The sequence below is a fragment of the Haliotis asinina genome, chromosome 14, assembly GCF_037392515.1.
Source record: "Haliotis asinina isolate JCU_RB_2024 chromosome 14, JCU_Hal_asi_v2, whole genome shotgun sequence".
Lineage (NCBI taxonomy): Eukaryota > Metazoa > Mollusca > Gastropoda > Lepetellida > Haliotidae > Haliotis > Haliotis asinina.
The window spans coordinates 53,486,379-53,503,291 of NC_090293.1; the positions used below are offsets into that span (position 1 = coordinate 53,486,379).

The 16,913-nt window shown below is 36.9% G+C and overlaps 1 protein-coding gene and 1 long non-coding RNA gene across 5 annotated transcripts; one reads left to right on the plus strand and one right to left on the minus strand.

Moving 5' to 3' along the window:
- Positions 1-355: 355 nt before the first annotated feature.
- On the plus strand, positions 356-4,193 carry LOC137262291 (uncharacterized). The gene is made up of 4 exons (XR_010954907.1): positions 356-404; positions 1,660-1,704; positions 3,172-3,195; positions 4,045-4,193. It is a non-coding gene; the product is annotated as an uncharacterized lncRNA (long non-coding RNA).
- Positions 4,194-5,576: 1,383 nt separating this feature from the next.
- On the minus strand, positions 5,577-16,476 carry LOC137262185 (uncharacterized). 4 transcript variants are annotated; one of them, XM_067799972.1, is made up of 19 exons: positions 16,219-16,476; positions 13,370-13,517; positions 13,194-13,288; positions 12,825-12,941; positions 11,125-11,394; positions 10,886-11,014; positions 10,136-10,216; positions 9,762-9,818; positions 9,559-9,597; positions 9,339-9,371; positions 9,130-9,171; positions 8,722-8,760; positions 8,317-8,346; positions 8,156-8,194; positions 6,901-6,962; positions 6,388-6,490; positions 6,118-6,202; positions 5,902-5,971; positions 5,577-5,810 (listed from the first exon to the last, which is right to left on the minus strand). In XM_067799972.1, exons 1-19 carry the CDS (start codon positions 16,345-16,347, stop codon positions 5,804-5,806), a joined length of 1,575 nt encoding a protein of 524 aa, XP_067656073.1. In that variant the 5' UTR covers positions 16,348-16,476; the 3' UTR covers positions 5,577-5,803. The 4 variants fall into 4 exon arrangements, with proteins under 4 accessions (XP_067656073.1, XP_067656075.1, XP_067656076.1 ...); XM_067799974.1 differs by lacking the exon at positions 16,219-16,476 and adding an exon at positions 13,738-13,837; XM_067799975.1 differs by lacking the exon at positions 16,219-16,476 and adding an exon at positions 13,680-13,714.
- Positions 16,477-16,913: the final 437 nt, after the last annotated feature.

Below are 16,913 nucleotides of genomic sequence, written 5' to 3' on the forward strand. Positions count from 1 at the left end.
GTCATGAGTTCTGTAAATGGTGGAAATCAGACGAATGCTTAACAAAACTTTACACCACAAAGCAGCTGTTCACATGCAGGTTTGCAGTTGATTCCCCCAAGTTAATGGAGAAATCGATCTTTGATGTAACCATATATATATTGATAACATACTGTCAGTGTTGGAAATCGAAACATTTGAAGAGGAATATACATTACAGAACCAATGTCACAGTTCTATAAATATTCATTATGCTGAAAGATGAAACTCAGTAAGGTGAACCATTCCATTCACAGCTGGAACCAATCATAATGTTCTCCGTGCTGTGAAAATGTTTATAAGTCTGTTGTGTTGATGGATAAAACAGGTTTCCTGGCGACTACCCACACGATTCAACATGAAGCTGTTCCTTCTGATGGTTCTTGGTAAGTTAGCCTATTGTGTGATAGAAAACATCTGTGGCCTTTGAAAACCACATCACATCTAATTTCATTCTAGTCTGTTTGCAGTGAAAAAGTACTGATGAAGTTGACTTTATGCAAAAAAGTAAAACAAGTAAAGTGGAATTAAGATTGCGAATCCTCATAATTCGACCTGTAGAAATGAACCTTTAAATCTCAAAATTTTAGTCCACCTTTTGGTTGAGCTGATTTTCTGTCTACACTGCATTACAGGGTAAATGCTTGCACACAGAACGCGAACAACCTGCATAACTGAGGGAAACCCCACGAAAATGATAATTCGGGTTTTGGGCCACTAAATCAAGATCAAATCCTTCCCGACATTAGACTTTTATTTTTGTACGATGATGCATCTTGACGTACTTCTTGAGGTACTTTCCATGCGACTCAAATATCAAAGGAAAGCTGAAGCGAACGTATTGGGGTTGCATTGATGTCATTTCCTTGTGAGTAGCACGGAAAGCGTACTGATTATCAAATGGTTAGTAAGTGTTGAACATCAGTTATTCCTGAAAGAAGCATTTAGTCATTCTTCACCTTCTAGAAGGATTACATCTTGGCATATGAAGACCATAACTATTTCTAAGAAGAACGATAACTTTCAGAAGGTTGAAGTTTCCTCCTGAGGGGGAATGTAGGCCTAACTTCATTCCAAATGTTTATCATTTTCCATGATTTTAATCGTGGAATATATGTATTTTAAATGTTTGGCTAATTTGGCTAACACCGGAAAGGAGAATTTAAATCCAGCGAGGGACCATGCAGGTAGCAAAGTTAATTTACGTGGCTGTGTTCCCTGGTATCTACATGCAGTTACTGGTGATACGAGTATTAAGTGTAATATGAAATCACAAGAAAGATTATTTTAATATTTGAAATAGGTTTTAGATCTAAATTTCATGTCTTTCTAATACTTTTACTGTGTTATGTGACTGATATTTTTTATAGTTAACATAAGTCTTCTCTTTATTAAATGACTAACGTATTGTACAAGGTGACCTTAAATTTTAACCCACCAACGCACTTATAATCAGTTCTCTTAGTTTTTGTTAGTGGTATCACATCGAGTGGTCAGACTCACGTTCCTGTGTATCGTATCCATGTCATTGATGTCAATGACTGAAATGTACCATCCAGTATTGATGAGAATGGCGTAAATCAATAAATAAACAACCAAGAAAAGTACTGAAACATTTGTTTTCTCGCTTATATGTTTCAGTTATTTCCATGGTACAAATGAATACACATTCTGGGATTGTGGATGGTGAGTAGAACGGCCTTTGGGTCAGTCATCTGCTCCTTCATTCCCCAGAGACAGTATATAGAAGATACTAATCGTGTCTCCGCTAACAACACAATACATTGAGGTTCTTGAGAGGTATTTAGAAGTCGGTATTCTAATCTACGACAAATAGTTATGCATATCAACTTCTTCAATATTGTTTTTACGACGTTTGTGGGCTATTCCTTGCCCCTTCGTCAGGTGGATGCTAACTAACAGTTAAACAGGATATATATTCTAGTAATGTACATGAAGCCAGGGTGATGATTTTAAGCATGTATGTACGATTAAAACATAGCAGATAAAAACAGGATTAAAATATACAAAAGCTGGTATGGTGTTGTGACAATGGATGAAGCAATAGAAGCTAGTGTATTTGATTGGTGTACAATAGTGGGGGGTGATAGTCTAACAATATACAAAAGCTAGGATAAGATACTAAGGGTGGGATGATGCTGTAACAGTGGATTAGGAGGTGATTGGTGAAGTCTTGCGTCTCTTTCATTTCCCAGGCATTGGATAGGTAACTCCCTTGGTCTCTGTTCATCCGTATGGCTAATCTCTTAATGCTGATAGCTTCTGAAATTTTGCGTCGTCGCCAATCATGGACGTTCGTGGCTATGATTGTAGTTGCTTGCCAGCCAATGGAGTGTGACAGATTGTTCACAACATGTTCAGAAAGGGCGGACTTTACATCTGATTTCTCTACTGAAGTTCTGTGCCTAATGTCAACGGGGCGAGATGTCTCTCCTACACAGTTGCTGCCACAGTTACACATAAGCTCGTAGATGCAGCCCCTAGGCTTGTAAGTGGTCTTGGTGGGTGTACATCTGCCATTGGCCTTCAGAATGGTCTTCAGTGTTTTGTTAGACCTGAAGGTCACGTCACATCTATCTCGGCAGATTTTTCAGCAGTCGACTGATGTGGTGGCTAATCTGACCTTGGTAGGGAATATTATTCTACCTGGGGATGGCTCAGGTTTTCGTTAGCGTTCTTCTTGCTGTTGCAGACTTGATGAAATGGTTCTGTCTAAAAGTTGTTTGGGATAGCCGTTGAGGTTGACGAATGTAGTTCTTAGATGGTCTACTTCAGTATGCACGTTTGCTCTGGGGTTGATGGTTGGAGAGGTACTGATTCTACTGGTCGGTATGGGTGGGTTTTCTGTAGACGGAGAAGGCCATGTTGTTGAGGGTGAGGACACATCTAGGAACGGTAGTTTCTCTTGGTCTTCTATTCCATCCGGAAGTATGGAGTAATCATATTGTTTAGTTCACTAAACCGCATAACCGGCGTGCCATTTTGAGAAAATTCTCTCCACAACATGCTTAAGATATTAAGTACGCAGTTTAAAGTGGAGAATATGATATCTAGAGAAGGCCCTTTATTCATGATCACACTTGGGTTTATCACATCAGAACATGTGTTGATACAGGTGTGTTTGTTTTTCAGCATCCGCCGCCGTGAGTGGCAGTAGTGAGTATGGCAGTCCAACAACACTAAATGAAAATATGGAAAGAAAAGCGACAAGACATCACTAAAGTGTCCTTTTTAATCACTCTCCCATTTTGACGATACCAGGTTTTGTGGAAAGGTGAACTTAATGTGGTCATGTGTTTATTATACTTTTTGACTTGTACTTTGTCCTTATTTTTTGTACACTCTAAACATTGGAACCACAACATACTTACAGCACGTGACTTAGCTACAAGAATGCACATGTAGAAAACTACAGTGCGTGAAATTTGATGGTAATTATACCATGTTGCACCTGCAGCTTGAAAACGTTACTGTGTCATCAGTTCAACAAATCTTCGTCTTTAATGTTTTGACACTCTAAAGATTAGAACCAGAAGATAGTTACAGCACTTGACTCAGCTGTTCAGCAGACAAAAATATTTGCAGCAGTAGTAACTTAAAAACATAGGAAATACAGCCTCTATTTTACTTATTTCACTCTGTATTTGGTCTCTAACGTTTGTTTAGACAGATAGTTTACAATGTAACTCTTTTCGTCACAACATGACTAAAATACGACGCACTTATAACTTTTGACTCGCTCATTCACTCTTATCAGTGAAAATTGCAGATGGGAAAGTTGATGATTTTCTTGTCCTAACAGTGGACGTGACTTATCAAAAGGAGTCTGAGCGTGTCTGCGGTAAATCGCTCAGCTCAAGATGTCTTTCACTATTGCCATCAACATTCATGAATTAGATGGTATCATTGACGGCAGTGTTCCTCATCATACAGAATATGACACAGGTAAATTATCTTCCTTACCGTAAAACCAAACTAGTTCACACACTGACCTCTTATGTACAGGAATTCCTTTTGGGAAGCGAAGCGGTGGTGAGGATTTGACAGAGCCTTCTGGAATACCTGATAATGGTCCCGAGGTAGAGAAATGACGCCGAAGAAGAACTCCCGAACATGCTAACATGTAGAGACTGAAATAAAGAATTCTTGGTCCATGAAAACAGTTTGTTTTCCTTTTTCCAATGCGATGTTTTGATGTGCTACATGGCGTATGGTACAGCTCCGTGGATTACTGAATTACATTTACACGTTACACTAGTAAACCTATGGCATAATATAGACGTATTGCTCCAAGATTTGAAAAATATGTTGATTCCCAAGTTGAAGGGATTGTGTACTTTTATATTCTAGTTGTTTTACTGTCCTCCTCTGGCAGGTTTGTAGCTCTGTTATATAACAGGTTATATATTATCCAAGAATTTGTATTATTTTAAATAATCTCTCAACAAATGCTGGTGAGAACAGCATAACCACAGATATATCCTCAGCAACCAAGGTTGCTCCACCACACTACGATTGGGCAATATTCAACGCCCAATTACCGGTATATCCATTGAAGGTCACATGCAAAGGAAAGCACAACTTTGTAAATTTGGAACACCTTTTGTTTTGTCTTACAGTAACAGATTATCAAAAATTGAACTAAGAAACCTGTAAAGTAATGCGATGGAAAACTTCAACAGATTCACTAATTTCACAGCAGCGCAGGGGTGAAAAAGGGCTTGAAGAACTGAGTTGCACTGCACCCAAAGCGTATGTGCAGCCACGAGTTTCACATGTTTGGAACCAGAAAGGTGACTCGTAAAAACAAAGCAAGTGATGCATGCAAGGATTATTTCTTTGGTTAAACTTGGAAAACAAGAGATGTTTCTTGTGACTGCAATTAACTTGGCTCTACAGAAATAGAAATAAACTGGCTCCGTACTTGGTTGCAGCTTCACAACTTTTCAAGACACTGTAGCATACAAGGCTGGGCGGGACAACTTAGGAATGGCCAGCCAGTCCTAACTTGACACACAGAAGGAAGCATGCTACAAAAACATTTTTTATATCATTGGAAAGATCTCGAGGAGATGAATCCAAAAATATAATGTGCAAGTGTGTTCTTGTGTTCATAAGCTCACAAATTGGCTTTAAAAATGCATTTCTGCAGAAATTTCTGGCAGAAATTTTTTTTTCAGCAGAAATTTCTGGCAGAAATTTTTTTTTCAGCAGAAATTTCTGGCAGAAATTTTTTTTCAGCAGAAATTTCTGGCAGAAATTTTTTCTACATACATAAAAGATTTATGATATGGTCTATGTGCCTCTGTTGCTTCTTTAGTCTCTCTAACTGGACAATGGTACACTGCATATGTATATGGCAGATGCATAACATTTGAAACCTCATATGTGACTTTCACAAATTTACCAGCCATTTTGATGAGGCCAGCCAAATAAAGAATTACTTGGTGAAATCCAACAATTCACTCAAGATGAGAAATATTATCATTGAACCCAGATTTAACATCAGTAATGGGGAAAAAATAACACAAGCAAGATTGTATCACATAATTCCATGTATTCCTTCATGACCAAGTTACATATGCTTCACATGTATATATTAAACATACACATTAACAATGGTTCGACAGGTTACAAGAATTACATACGAATAATTAAACTTATGTAGGTGAGGGAGAAATAATCATGACATCTATCTTTAAATAGCAAAAGGCACCACTTCAGTGATTCATTCCGTCTCTGTACTTCAGAACTTGAGATTCTCTCAGGGTCTGAAAAAAAATCAAAGATTTATGACAGCTTATCTTAATATGTAATGGAGTGGATTCATATTGTATAAGATGACATAATCTGATTACTTACGTTATCTTATCAATATACTTGAAATGAATTCTTTTCTTTGTCTTGTCATTGAATTCAATCCGCACATATTCTGAAAAAAAAAAAATCAAAAACACAATGAGTCTTTTCACTTCATTTATAACTACATTCAACATGCTTTAGAAATTATTAGACACAATGTAATAAATATGAATCATAATTTGAATAAATAGGCTATTTATGTAGTGTCAGAAATACCTCCATCAACATGCTCGACATGGCCAGGATATCGAGCAGCTCTGTGCACCAACCATGGAGCCTCAACTTTGTCACCAGACTTCAACTAAAGGAAACATGTACAATGTATATTCATTCTCATAGGATATCACAAAGTGTAAAACATCACAGTGAAAATCACAAGCAAAACAAATCTGTAGCTTGTTCACAGCTCTTAAGTTTAATGTGATAAAATCATTAACATGTACAGTGAGAGGGAATTCAATGCATTACACTCAAACGTGTACATACCTCAAACCTAACATTCCTTGTTGGGAGCCACTCATCCATGTCATAACCAGTCCAGTGTATTTTAACTCTTTCCCTCTGTACCGATAATACTTTGGCTTTATACCTGTTTTTCATCAAGCGGAAAAGAGTTATGATTTATGGAAATAAGAAGGTTCACACAAATATTTAACTTCACTGTTTCGTTTCAACTTGAAAATGCTCCACTGACATATTCCTGGTTTCATATTTAGTCGATATGACAGCAAAAGAAAGCGTATGCATGTTCATAAAGTACTAACATTTAAGTCCTATCAACTCAAACCACTAAAACTTTCTACCTGAAAAAGTTAACACCTCTTTTCATTTTCAATTCTGAAATGTTCATATCCTTCTTGAACAATAACTTACACTACAGACCAGAGCTCAAGTAACTACTACATAAGAAATGAAGTAACTGTAGTAATAACCAGGGAGGTGAGAGTGATATTTGAGAATGTGAAACTTCCTTGAACAATCATAACAATAATAACATACCAGAAGCCATCATTCTCTAATGCCTCCACAGTCAGTCCAACCTTGAACTTGCAGGGGGCCATCTGTGGGCAAAATATCCATGATATACATGGTTAGTACAATGGACTAGTCAGCTAACTGTCTTTTTTTAGTTGTTTTCAGAGTTTCTCAGTTAATAATTCACCTAGCAATATCTTTCACACAAGTTGCTTGAAACACTGATACTGGTGAGCCATAATATATATATACTGGGTGTTGGGTGACAGTAAGTCACAGCTAATAGAACCAATACACCACACAACACTGATACAGCGTTGTCTGTCATTGAACCATGAATTTCTTTTTCCAAGTTCTTATCTGTCATCTGCATATTGGCAGTTATGTACAGTAGGGGATGATTAGAGTGCAAACAAGGGATTTATCAGGCTGTCATCTGGATGCACTATGCTATAAAAAAAGTCCTATAGTTGTTACTGACCATGGACAGTTCTTCAACAGGCATGAGGGGGATATTTCGGTTGCTATAGAACTAACATGTTCATTCATATGTTGCATAATTCCATATCTGCACAGCATAATCCACTTGTCCACCATTACAAGAGTATGTCACCTCTGACCCAGTTTACCTCAGACCCTCCATGAAATGTCACCAGATGTTATGCAGTTGTGATGAAACATGTCCAGGGGTTCAAAAATTGTTCAAAGCCACTTCCCACTTGGCAAATAACTTTTTGAAAGTAACTTGTAACGAATTTGCTCTGATTTCTTATTTCATGATGATGTAAATAAGAAAGAATACATCAACGTGGCATTGGATGTTATTGTTAACTGGCCTATTTATCGAAGAAGGATAACTTGAATTATCATTGCCCCATTCTTAGCAGATATGAAATGAAATCCAAGTTTATTTTCAGTTTCAAACCATAAGTGGAAATTATCTAGTGGCCGACAAAGAAGTAAGTCATTATCTGATTGTCCGAAATGAAAACTGACTTATACTGTGTGTTGGGCAATGGGATTTTTAAACCCCTGATGTTAACTGCACTGAGTCACAATATATGTTACCTGCACTGGTGCAGTCCAACAATGGATTGATTGAGTATGGTTTTAGGTCACTTTTACCAATATTCCAGCAATATCATTGCGGGGGACACCACAAATGGGCTTCACACATTGTACCCATGAGGGGAATGTAACCCAGGTCATCAGTTCATGAGCAAATGCTTTAACCACTAGGCTACCCAGAAAATCCTCATACATGTACAAACTAACTCACCTCTTTATTGTGTCTCCTCTTTTGCAAATAGGACTCAGCCTGAAAGTAAATGTTGTTTTACATAAGAATCATATCAGTGACAACCTACTGGTATTCACCTGTTACAAAAAGTAGGCCTTTTAGCAGTACATCAATATATTTATCAACATTTATCAACTTACCATTTCCTCAGTTTCTGCAATCCTTGATGCCTGAAAATATATTTATCCACATGTTATTTGTCCATCTTATAGAAGAACATTGTGATAAGAGCTAACTAAAGCAGTGTTAAACCATTTATCTTAAAAAAATACAGGAACATCTTGGATAAAATAAAAATTAATATATAGTTGAAAGCATCATTAATTCAACTCTCAGCGTACATTCATATTCAATATATATGTATGTATGTATGTATGTATGTATGTATGTATGTATGTATGTATGTATGTATGTGTGTGTGTGTGTGTGTGTGTGTGTATGTATGTATGTATGTATGTATGTATGTGTATGCATGCATGCATGCATGTATGTATATATATATATATATAATTCAACAATGCCTGTTAAAGGAGTCTATAACTTACCTTTTCAGGTGCTTTTTTCTTCAAGCTTGTTTGTAGATTCTGTTAAAGAAAGTGTAATACTTTAAGAATATGAATGACATCATTGTTGTTTTAATATCACTCCATAATTTACCAGACATTCATACTTGTTTGTTTAACTACTAAAATTTCACTGGCACGTTTAATCAGAACACAGCAGAAAATGAACAAATCCCAAAAAATGAAAGACCATGTTTGCTGTTCTTCATTAGTGGTGTTACAGTGTTACGGTTAACCTAAATATTTGCAAAGTAATTCTTCTTGCACAATAGATCTAGTTATTCTAGCCCAGATTTTTATGACTGGCATGTGCATGTCCATCATAATCAAATTACTAGTCGATCATTAAACATTTTGTCTATTATTACTAAATATATTAAGAATAATTACCTTTCTACCATTTCTTGATGCTCTTCCCTTGTAAGGTATCACCTGAAACGACGACATAAACACTGCATGAACTGCATTTTCAGGCCAGAAAGAAACATAAACTGGATTAAGTGTATCATAACTTGCATCATTTAAATTCAGTTTATATTGACAAACCATGAGTGTCTCCCTGACATTTAACATGCAAAATAAGAATCTGAAATACTTACTGGAAGCTCTGAACTTTCCACGCCAGGGACATTCTAATGAAAACAAACAGATACATTTTACCATAGTTGCCAATAAAATTAGCCTCAGATCAATCAGTGCCAGTTTATATAAGCAGGGAGTTGAAATCATTTCAGACACAACAGCAGGAAGAAGATTGTCATTAAGAGTAAACAATAATATGAAATTTATGATGTGGTACGAGTGGGCTGACCAACTAACCTCCAGACGTTCCCGTGCCGATTCCTCATGAAGTAAATCCTGCAAAATGGGAAAATTCTGTCAAAAATGCTAATTATTCAGAAATGATATCATTTCTTCTGAGTGATACAGTCCCAACAAAATAATCCATTTTTCTGATCTTTATTCACATTAAATCATGTTAGCTGACATGTTTTCATTGAGAAGGAATAACTGTAACTCACCTGAACTAGGGTTATTTGAAAGTCGTGGTCATCATCACTATCATTGAATGCATACACCTATGAACAAGGAAATAAATAGTTTACAGTGGGCATTATTATGTATAGTTTAAAAAAGATATAATATCAAAGAGAAAATTAGTTACAAGGCATCTTCAAAGTTCCTGGAATATTACTGGGTGTGCATTGAACAACCAACAACTGATACAAGTGACATGACAATACATAATACACAAGCACTCATAATTCATCTGGTGGGCATGTTGTCATGACTTGATGCAACATTTTGAAACCTTGAGAAGACATGACAGGACGGTGTTCAATTAAAAGTCATTATTGACTTAAGATATTCAGTCCAATTACAAACTTATCCTCACATCAGGCTCAGGCAATCTCTCTGCCTCTTGCAAAGTTTCTTTACTCCGATGCTGTTGTAACTGCTGTGATTTCTCTTTTCTCTGGAAGTGGCAATTGTATTTCCAGATTAGGTATTCTTCCATGTTTTTTTTTTTCAAATTTCCTGTAATGGTTGTTATTGCACACACAAAAATAGAGAAATGTGTAATTCTCTGATGTATATTCATAACTTTGAACAAGCTTGTAGTGTTTATGTTATATAAATTTAATGACAAAACCAACCATGTGAAAAATATTGAAAAATATTGTTAATGTAAACAAGTGCTCTAAAACTGTTTTACTTTGAGAAAATATGGTCAACTGCTTGGTTGTTTCATTGCTGCGACCAATCTTCAATTACTTTAATCCATCAGGTCACCACCAGTGTTATCAAAAATGATACACAATCAAGAATGACACACAATCATCAAAGTCACAGATTCTCACAACCCAAAGTCTTTAGTGACCCTAATTGACCTGCATACGCTTCTGGGGACTATTTGTAAGCATGATCAGACATTGGGAAAGAGAACTTTGACAATAGACCATTTTAAGATCACTAGACATTTCCTTGACAAATGCCATTGTATCAATAGTAAAGCTCAAACTTTTAAAGGGCCATGTTGTATTCTAATGTGCAAAATGTCCCATGTCCCCTGCCTTTCCCAATCCCTGCATGATTCCCAAACGAATCAGAAGAATGAATGAACATTTACACAAGTGAACCATACCATCTTATCCAGTTCCTGTCTTAGAAATAGGTTCTGCGTCCTCAGCTCCTCAATCAGTCTGTCCTTTTCTTTCAGTTGTTCTTTTAATACCAATACATCAATAGCTGTGTCCTGACTGATTGCAGCTCCCTTCAAATACAACATACACATCAATTTATTCTAATGCCACTTGACACATAACCATATGAAGTTAACTGAAGGAATTTATTCAAATGTCAGATCTGATTCTGTTCTGTTACCTTGTTTGCTTGTTTAATTTGTTTCAGTTGAAGATTGAATTCTTCTTTGGAGATTTCACTATTTCTGAATTCTGTCAATTTTCTGTAAAGGGTTGCCTCATCTTTGAATGAAACAGTCTCCAAGAACAGACATGTGTTCACTTTAGTATGTTTCTGCTCCTTAAGTTTGCCAAGGCTGAATAAGTCGATGATCTCAAGGATGAGGCGATAGCATCTGTCGGATGTTGCAGCTACTGCAAGGTGAACTTTGAAACGACCACCGAAATGATGCTGGAAAGGGACAATTAGAAAAGTCCAACATTAAAAAACAATGGATGCATATATTTAAACAGGGAGCCTATATAAAGGGGGAGAAGAAACTCCTCGAAAAGCCGCTGAATGTATGTCTCGGGGCGTTACCAGTGTAGCCAATATGGTGGCAGTGTAGTATTTAAGACTGAGCCCGGTTTATTTTCAACAGCTGATTAAGTTTGCTGAGTGTTGTAACAACTGAAATCCTACATGCAGAAGATTTTGTCACTTGTCCCTTCAGTTCAAGTCAAATAATTGGTATTAGTGTCGTATTAGGACAGTAGATTTGTATTTAAGTTTCAACTCGGTATGTTATAGCTCACTGGCTTCTATTCTCGATCCACTGCGAAGATAAACTCAGTTGTCCCGATAAAAACTTCTTTCACACTTTCGTTTAATCTTTAGAGGAAAAAATTCCTTTAGCTAAAAGGTATTTGCAAGTAATAGTGGCAGTTTTATCACTTAAAAATTGTTAGGGTGTAACTGAGGTGTGTGAAAAATATGAGATTTCGCCGATCTGTTCTGATCCGCCACTGAAATGCTACACGAGATTGTTTGAGTGTTTCTAGTAATTACTTCAAAAACATCTTTCACATACACATTTATTTCTTATGTGGGGAATATACTTGAGATGTGTTTGCAAGTAAAAGTGATAGTTTCATAATCTAAAACAAAATGTTAGGGTATTTGAGGTGTGTGAAAGATATGACATATTGCCGATCTGATCTGATTTGTCATTGATGCCTGAGGGCTATAGTTCCATAACTTCTTTCTTTCTTGTTGATCTAATTATTTGACAAAACTGGAAAGGTGTTTTAGAATGCTTTGTGACAGTTTTATAATTTAATTTTGAGGGCAGTGTGACAGTGTCAGTTAACATTTTGTCAATGTCAATTCCATTCCCCACATGCAATAAGATATCTGAATTAATTATTAATGTAAACAAAAATGTCTCAAAGTAGCTTTTTTAAAAGGACAGCTCATGTTAACACATGTGTTCTCACGATATTTTTGCTTTCTTTAACATGTTTTGAGAGTGAAGGCCACAGTGTATCATTTATGCTTTCATTCATTCACATATGTACTTCTTTCTTTTATTCTTTTTCTTTCTTTCTTTAATTCATTCACATAATTCTTGGTCTTAATTCTTACTAGAATTCATTCATTCATTCATTGTAAAATTCTGACTGATACAATAAAGTGGCTGAAGTTCTGTTGCGGTGGGAACAAGCCAAATCACTGTGTGTTGGAGCATGACGAGGCACATGTTAATTAGTACATATGGTAAAGAAAGCAAGCGAGTGATCTATCCCTGTTGTACAGTATCCCTGATTTAAAGGATGAAGAACACGAAAAAAGGACAACAATAGAGTATAAGTGAACTGCTTCATGCTCTTAGTGACACTTACAAGTGATGGATCTGTAGGTTTCAAGGTTGCTTGGCACTGTTTTCTCCATTTCATATCCGCACCGCCAAGAGGGGCTGTCTCACTTTTCCCTGATCTTGGGTGAAGGTTACGAAAAGCCTGGATAAAATAATAATGCAACATTTTACACACTATGCAATCGTTAGTCCAGGAAGTATGTTTGGTCTATTGTATATAGATTTAAAGGGTGGGGACTTATCTAAAAATTTGTTAAACCATCGTAGGGATGTGATAAGGATCCCATACCTAATTTGGCAGCACTGGACTGTAGAATGTATTGACATTGCATTAAAAGGGGTTTTCAGTTTTGAAATAAAAACATGAAAAACTTACCATTAACGAATCACTTACCATTACTGTAGCTTTGAAATTTAGGGGTTCTACATCTGTAGGAGAGGTTTCTGCAGGAGATGCATCCAGAGCCTGGTTTTGAATCAGGTCAGCTCCTTAAGAAATAGGAGATTAAACTGATAATATTGTAAAGAACTAAATTATAGTTCATTCAAACAAAAATAAATATTTTCTACCTTGATATGTAACTTTATATACACCCATCAACATGTCAAGTGTCTCCAGAAAGTCATCGGAATCTTCTCGTTTGGACAGGTCACTCCATAAGTTGTCAGTAACTGCATACTTGTGTATGGGGCACTCAATGTCGACATCATCATGAAGCTGAAATTAAAATCTTCACATTTAATACATCTACGATAAGAATTAAACTTGTACCTGCACATGCAGGATCACCATCATAAGCACTACAACCTGCGGGCGATGTTGCCCTCTGTTTATACATGTAGGTATGTCGAGTTCTGATGAGTGTTTGTAAACGCCTACTTCAGCAGCGAAAATGTGTTCGTATCCTTTCGTGTTGCCTGTGGAATAAGGAAATGACCTGAAAGTCCGACAGCCTCTTTCGGTGTCCGATGTAAAAGGTTCAGAATGAAAACATGACAAGACTATACACATTCCTGCATTTACGGAAACTTTACGTGTAACTGGAATCCAGAGTAGTTCTTGAGTTTCAAAATAGGAATCGAAAGACGAAAAGAAAATATCTGGTCATCAGTTCTGCTCACATGAAGAGAGAGAGAGAGAGAGCGAAATCCCAGCAAAAGTTATCATATGGCTCACCATTTGTTATTTTGTTATGAGTAAATGTGTTTTGTTATGAGTAAATGATTATTTGCATAATCATTATTTTATATATATATATATCCCATCAAAAGTTATGGCTTGTGGATAATATTACGAGGATGACAGTTGTACTTGGGTAGAATGAATGAATAAATAGAAGTACAACTGTCATTCTCGTAAACATAACTAGAGAGTTACAGTGTTGAACGTCTAACAAGCCATATGTTGAAATAAGAACAATTATGAGAATGTAATTGTTTTCCTGTGAAAAATTAAAGCGTTGTAACTTGATGGTAAAATGGTGGACGGAGTCAAAACATTTTCTGTTTTTCACAGTAAGGTGTTTTCGTGCACTAGGTCATCTCCTCTGTCAGCCCCCACCCCCATTAGGTCGAGTGGAATTGTTTAAACGAACAAGCCCTTTCGACCATGCCAAATAAGCCTCTTAACTCCTCATTTAAACAACATACCTGGCTGGCAAAAAGAGGAAACCCCCATTAAGAAATATCACTCAAAAATAAGGGGTTGGGGGCGGGGAGGGTCACTGATTTTGTACATGACATGCAGGGGGTATAAACATAAGTGACGGGGGGCATACACATTATACACGCGGCCCCATAAAGATTATCATCCCCTACCCCAATCCTGCCCCGGAACGATATGTTTGTAATGAAAGTGACAATACCCAATGAGGTAATTTAATTACCTAGTAATTGCCTCGGCGCCGCATAGACAATTACCATCTTGGGCATACATCTATAACATGTTTTGTTGTTTCAGGTGTCGTACCCGGAACCCTAAAATTTATTTTCCAGATGTCACGGGAAGGATAAAATGTAAATTTCCCGCCAAATCTAAAGATACGGTGACAGGAAGCATTGTCCATGTCGGGTGTAGATAGGTATCGTTTCAAAACATCGTGGTAGTAGATTGAACATTTATATTCTTTGCTTGTTTAGAACTTTATTCAAGTGGCGTTTATACTTCAGATGTATATGAATTATGAAAGCATTAGCGTAATAGTCTCAAGGCATAATCCATGAGTAGATGGATTTCTTTTCAAAACTTTGTTACCCAGCTGGAACAAAACGTTTATGAAAAGTTTTCCAGTAGTTTCATGATGTATTTAAAAAGTTCTTTAAAACGGTATGAAATCGTCCGGAGTAACGTTATGAAAACGTCATCAAGAAACAAAATCCAAAGTTCTACACACCAATGTTTTAGAGCCATTGTTGAAACACTGGCGAAGTTTTCCCTACGTAAAATTGTTATTGAAACTTTAGAAGTGAATAAAAGCATGTCTCCGTTCTCTGCAGGCATGCATATGACGTGAAAATAATGATTATGCAAATACACCTGAACATAAATATTTGTGAAATTTATATGTTTTTGAAAACTGTTCTGAACATTCTGCTAAGCTGAATAAGATGTGTTATAATTACTGATTTTTGTACTATTCCATTTTCTGTAGATCAGATAGTTCTTATAATATTCGTTTACTGCTACGTAGCATGTAAGTTCAGCCTTCCCTGAGTAGACAATTTGCTGACGGACTCAGCAGGGACTAATATCAGGGGATAATATTAAAAGCGAATATGAATGTGTAATGAAGAATGGACGTGAAAATGTGTAAATTACTTGATCTATATTTTTGTATGTTCCCAAATGAAAGAGCGTCCGTGTTAATCCTATTTTCTTTGTAATTTGTCAAAGCCTCAAAGTAGGGCGCGCGCGTTTATTCAGCCATAACATTGCATTGCAGGTACAGTTAAAGGCTAGGCTCCCTGATCCGAGATGCGTCATGATTTTTGCCCTCTCGACAACGAACCGATTCAGATCAATACCAGATGGCGATATTGTTCTTGACCTCAGGCATACATTAAGATTTCTTTACATTGATCCACCAAAGCTATGTTTCATATCTAATGAACTTTATTGTCACAAATACTTGAAATACTAAATAGTAACATACATCAATAGGAATCACTCCGTGAAGCTTACATCTGTTTCTTAAGCATTTATGTTGTTGTTTAATGGCTGTCTCCCCCCCCTCCCCATCCAGAATTGGCTCTAGTGAAATAACAAAGACACAAAAAAGGCACCCGACGCACAGTACGAAAACGTTTGATTGACTGTTATTTACTTTCCTCTGCATAGAAGTGCCAGTATGAACAAAACAATTTTATACGATATGCTTTGGTAGGCTTTTCTGTAAATCAAGAATACCATATCGCCTCACCTGTATAGTAACTGCAGTAGGTTGCCCAGACGGTTTAACGTTGCTGACGGCACATGGTTCGGGATTGTTGCTGTGGCTGAAATACAAAGTACTGTTTTTCACAGAAAGAGACCAAGTTGCCCGTGCCATAGTGCATATGACTGTTCATGAATGCGTTGTCCGATTCACAGACTACCCGAATATATCCCAGCGGCATGACAATGGTTGTACAGGTGAGGTACTGAAGATTACGTTGATTGAGGAATGTAGGTTTACTCTGCTCAATGCAATTATGGGTTACCATCAGTCAATGCAAACGACACAACAGTGAATCATGGAGAAGGTAATTATAAATACCTGGTGCAGCAGCCAAATGTCCGCTCTTTGAAGTTGCCGACAAACAGGACGCATCGTTAATTGGAGTTCGCAAGACAGCGTGTACACAACTTCTCCCCAGATTATGTGGAGATTTACCGTGCGTAAGTCAGGCATGACAGTTTACGAATATGCATCCTCGTGTTTGTTTTGCAATAACAGCAATGGATGCCCCACCTTTCTCATTGTACAGAGGTGATGTGTACATATATATAGTGGCATGAGCAAAGTGGCAGTATTCAGGCTTTGAGAGCGTTCAGTCAGACGGTGAAAAGAGACTTAATTTGTCAAGTCGGCAAACAACTGAAAGAAGTATCGGGGTCCATCACGTAACTATCAGC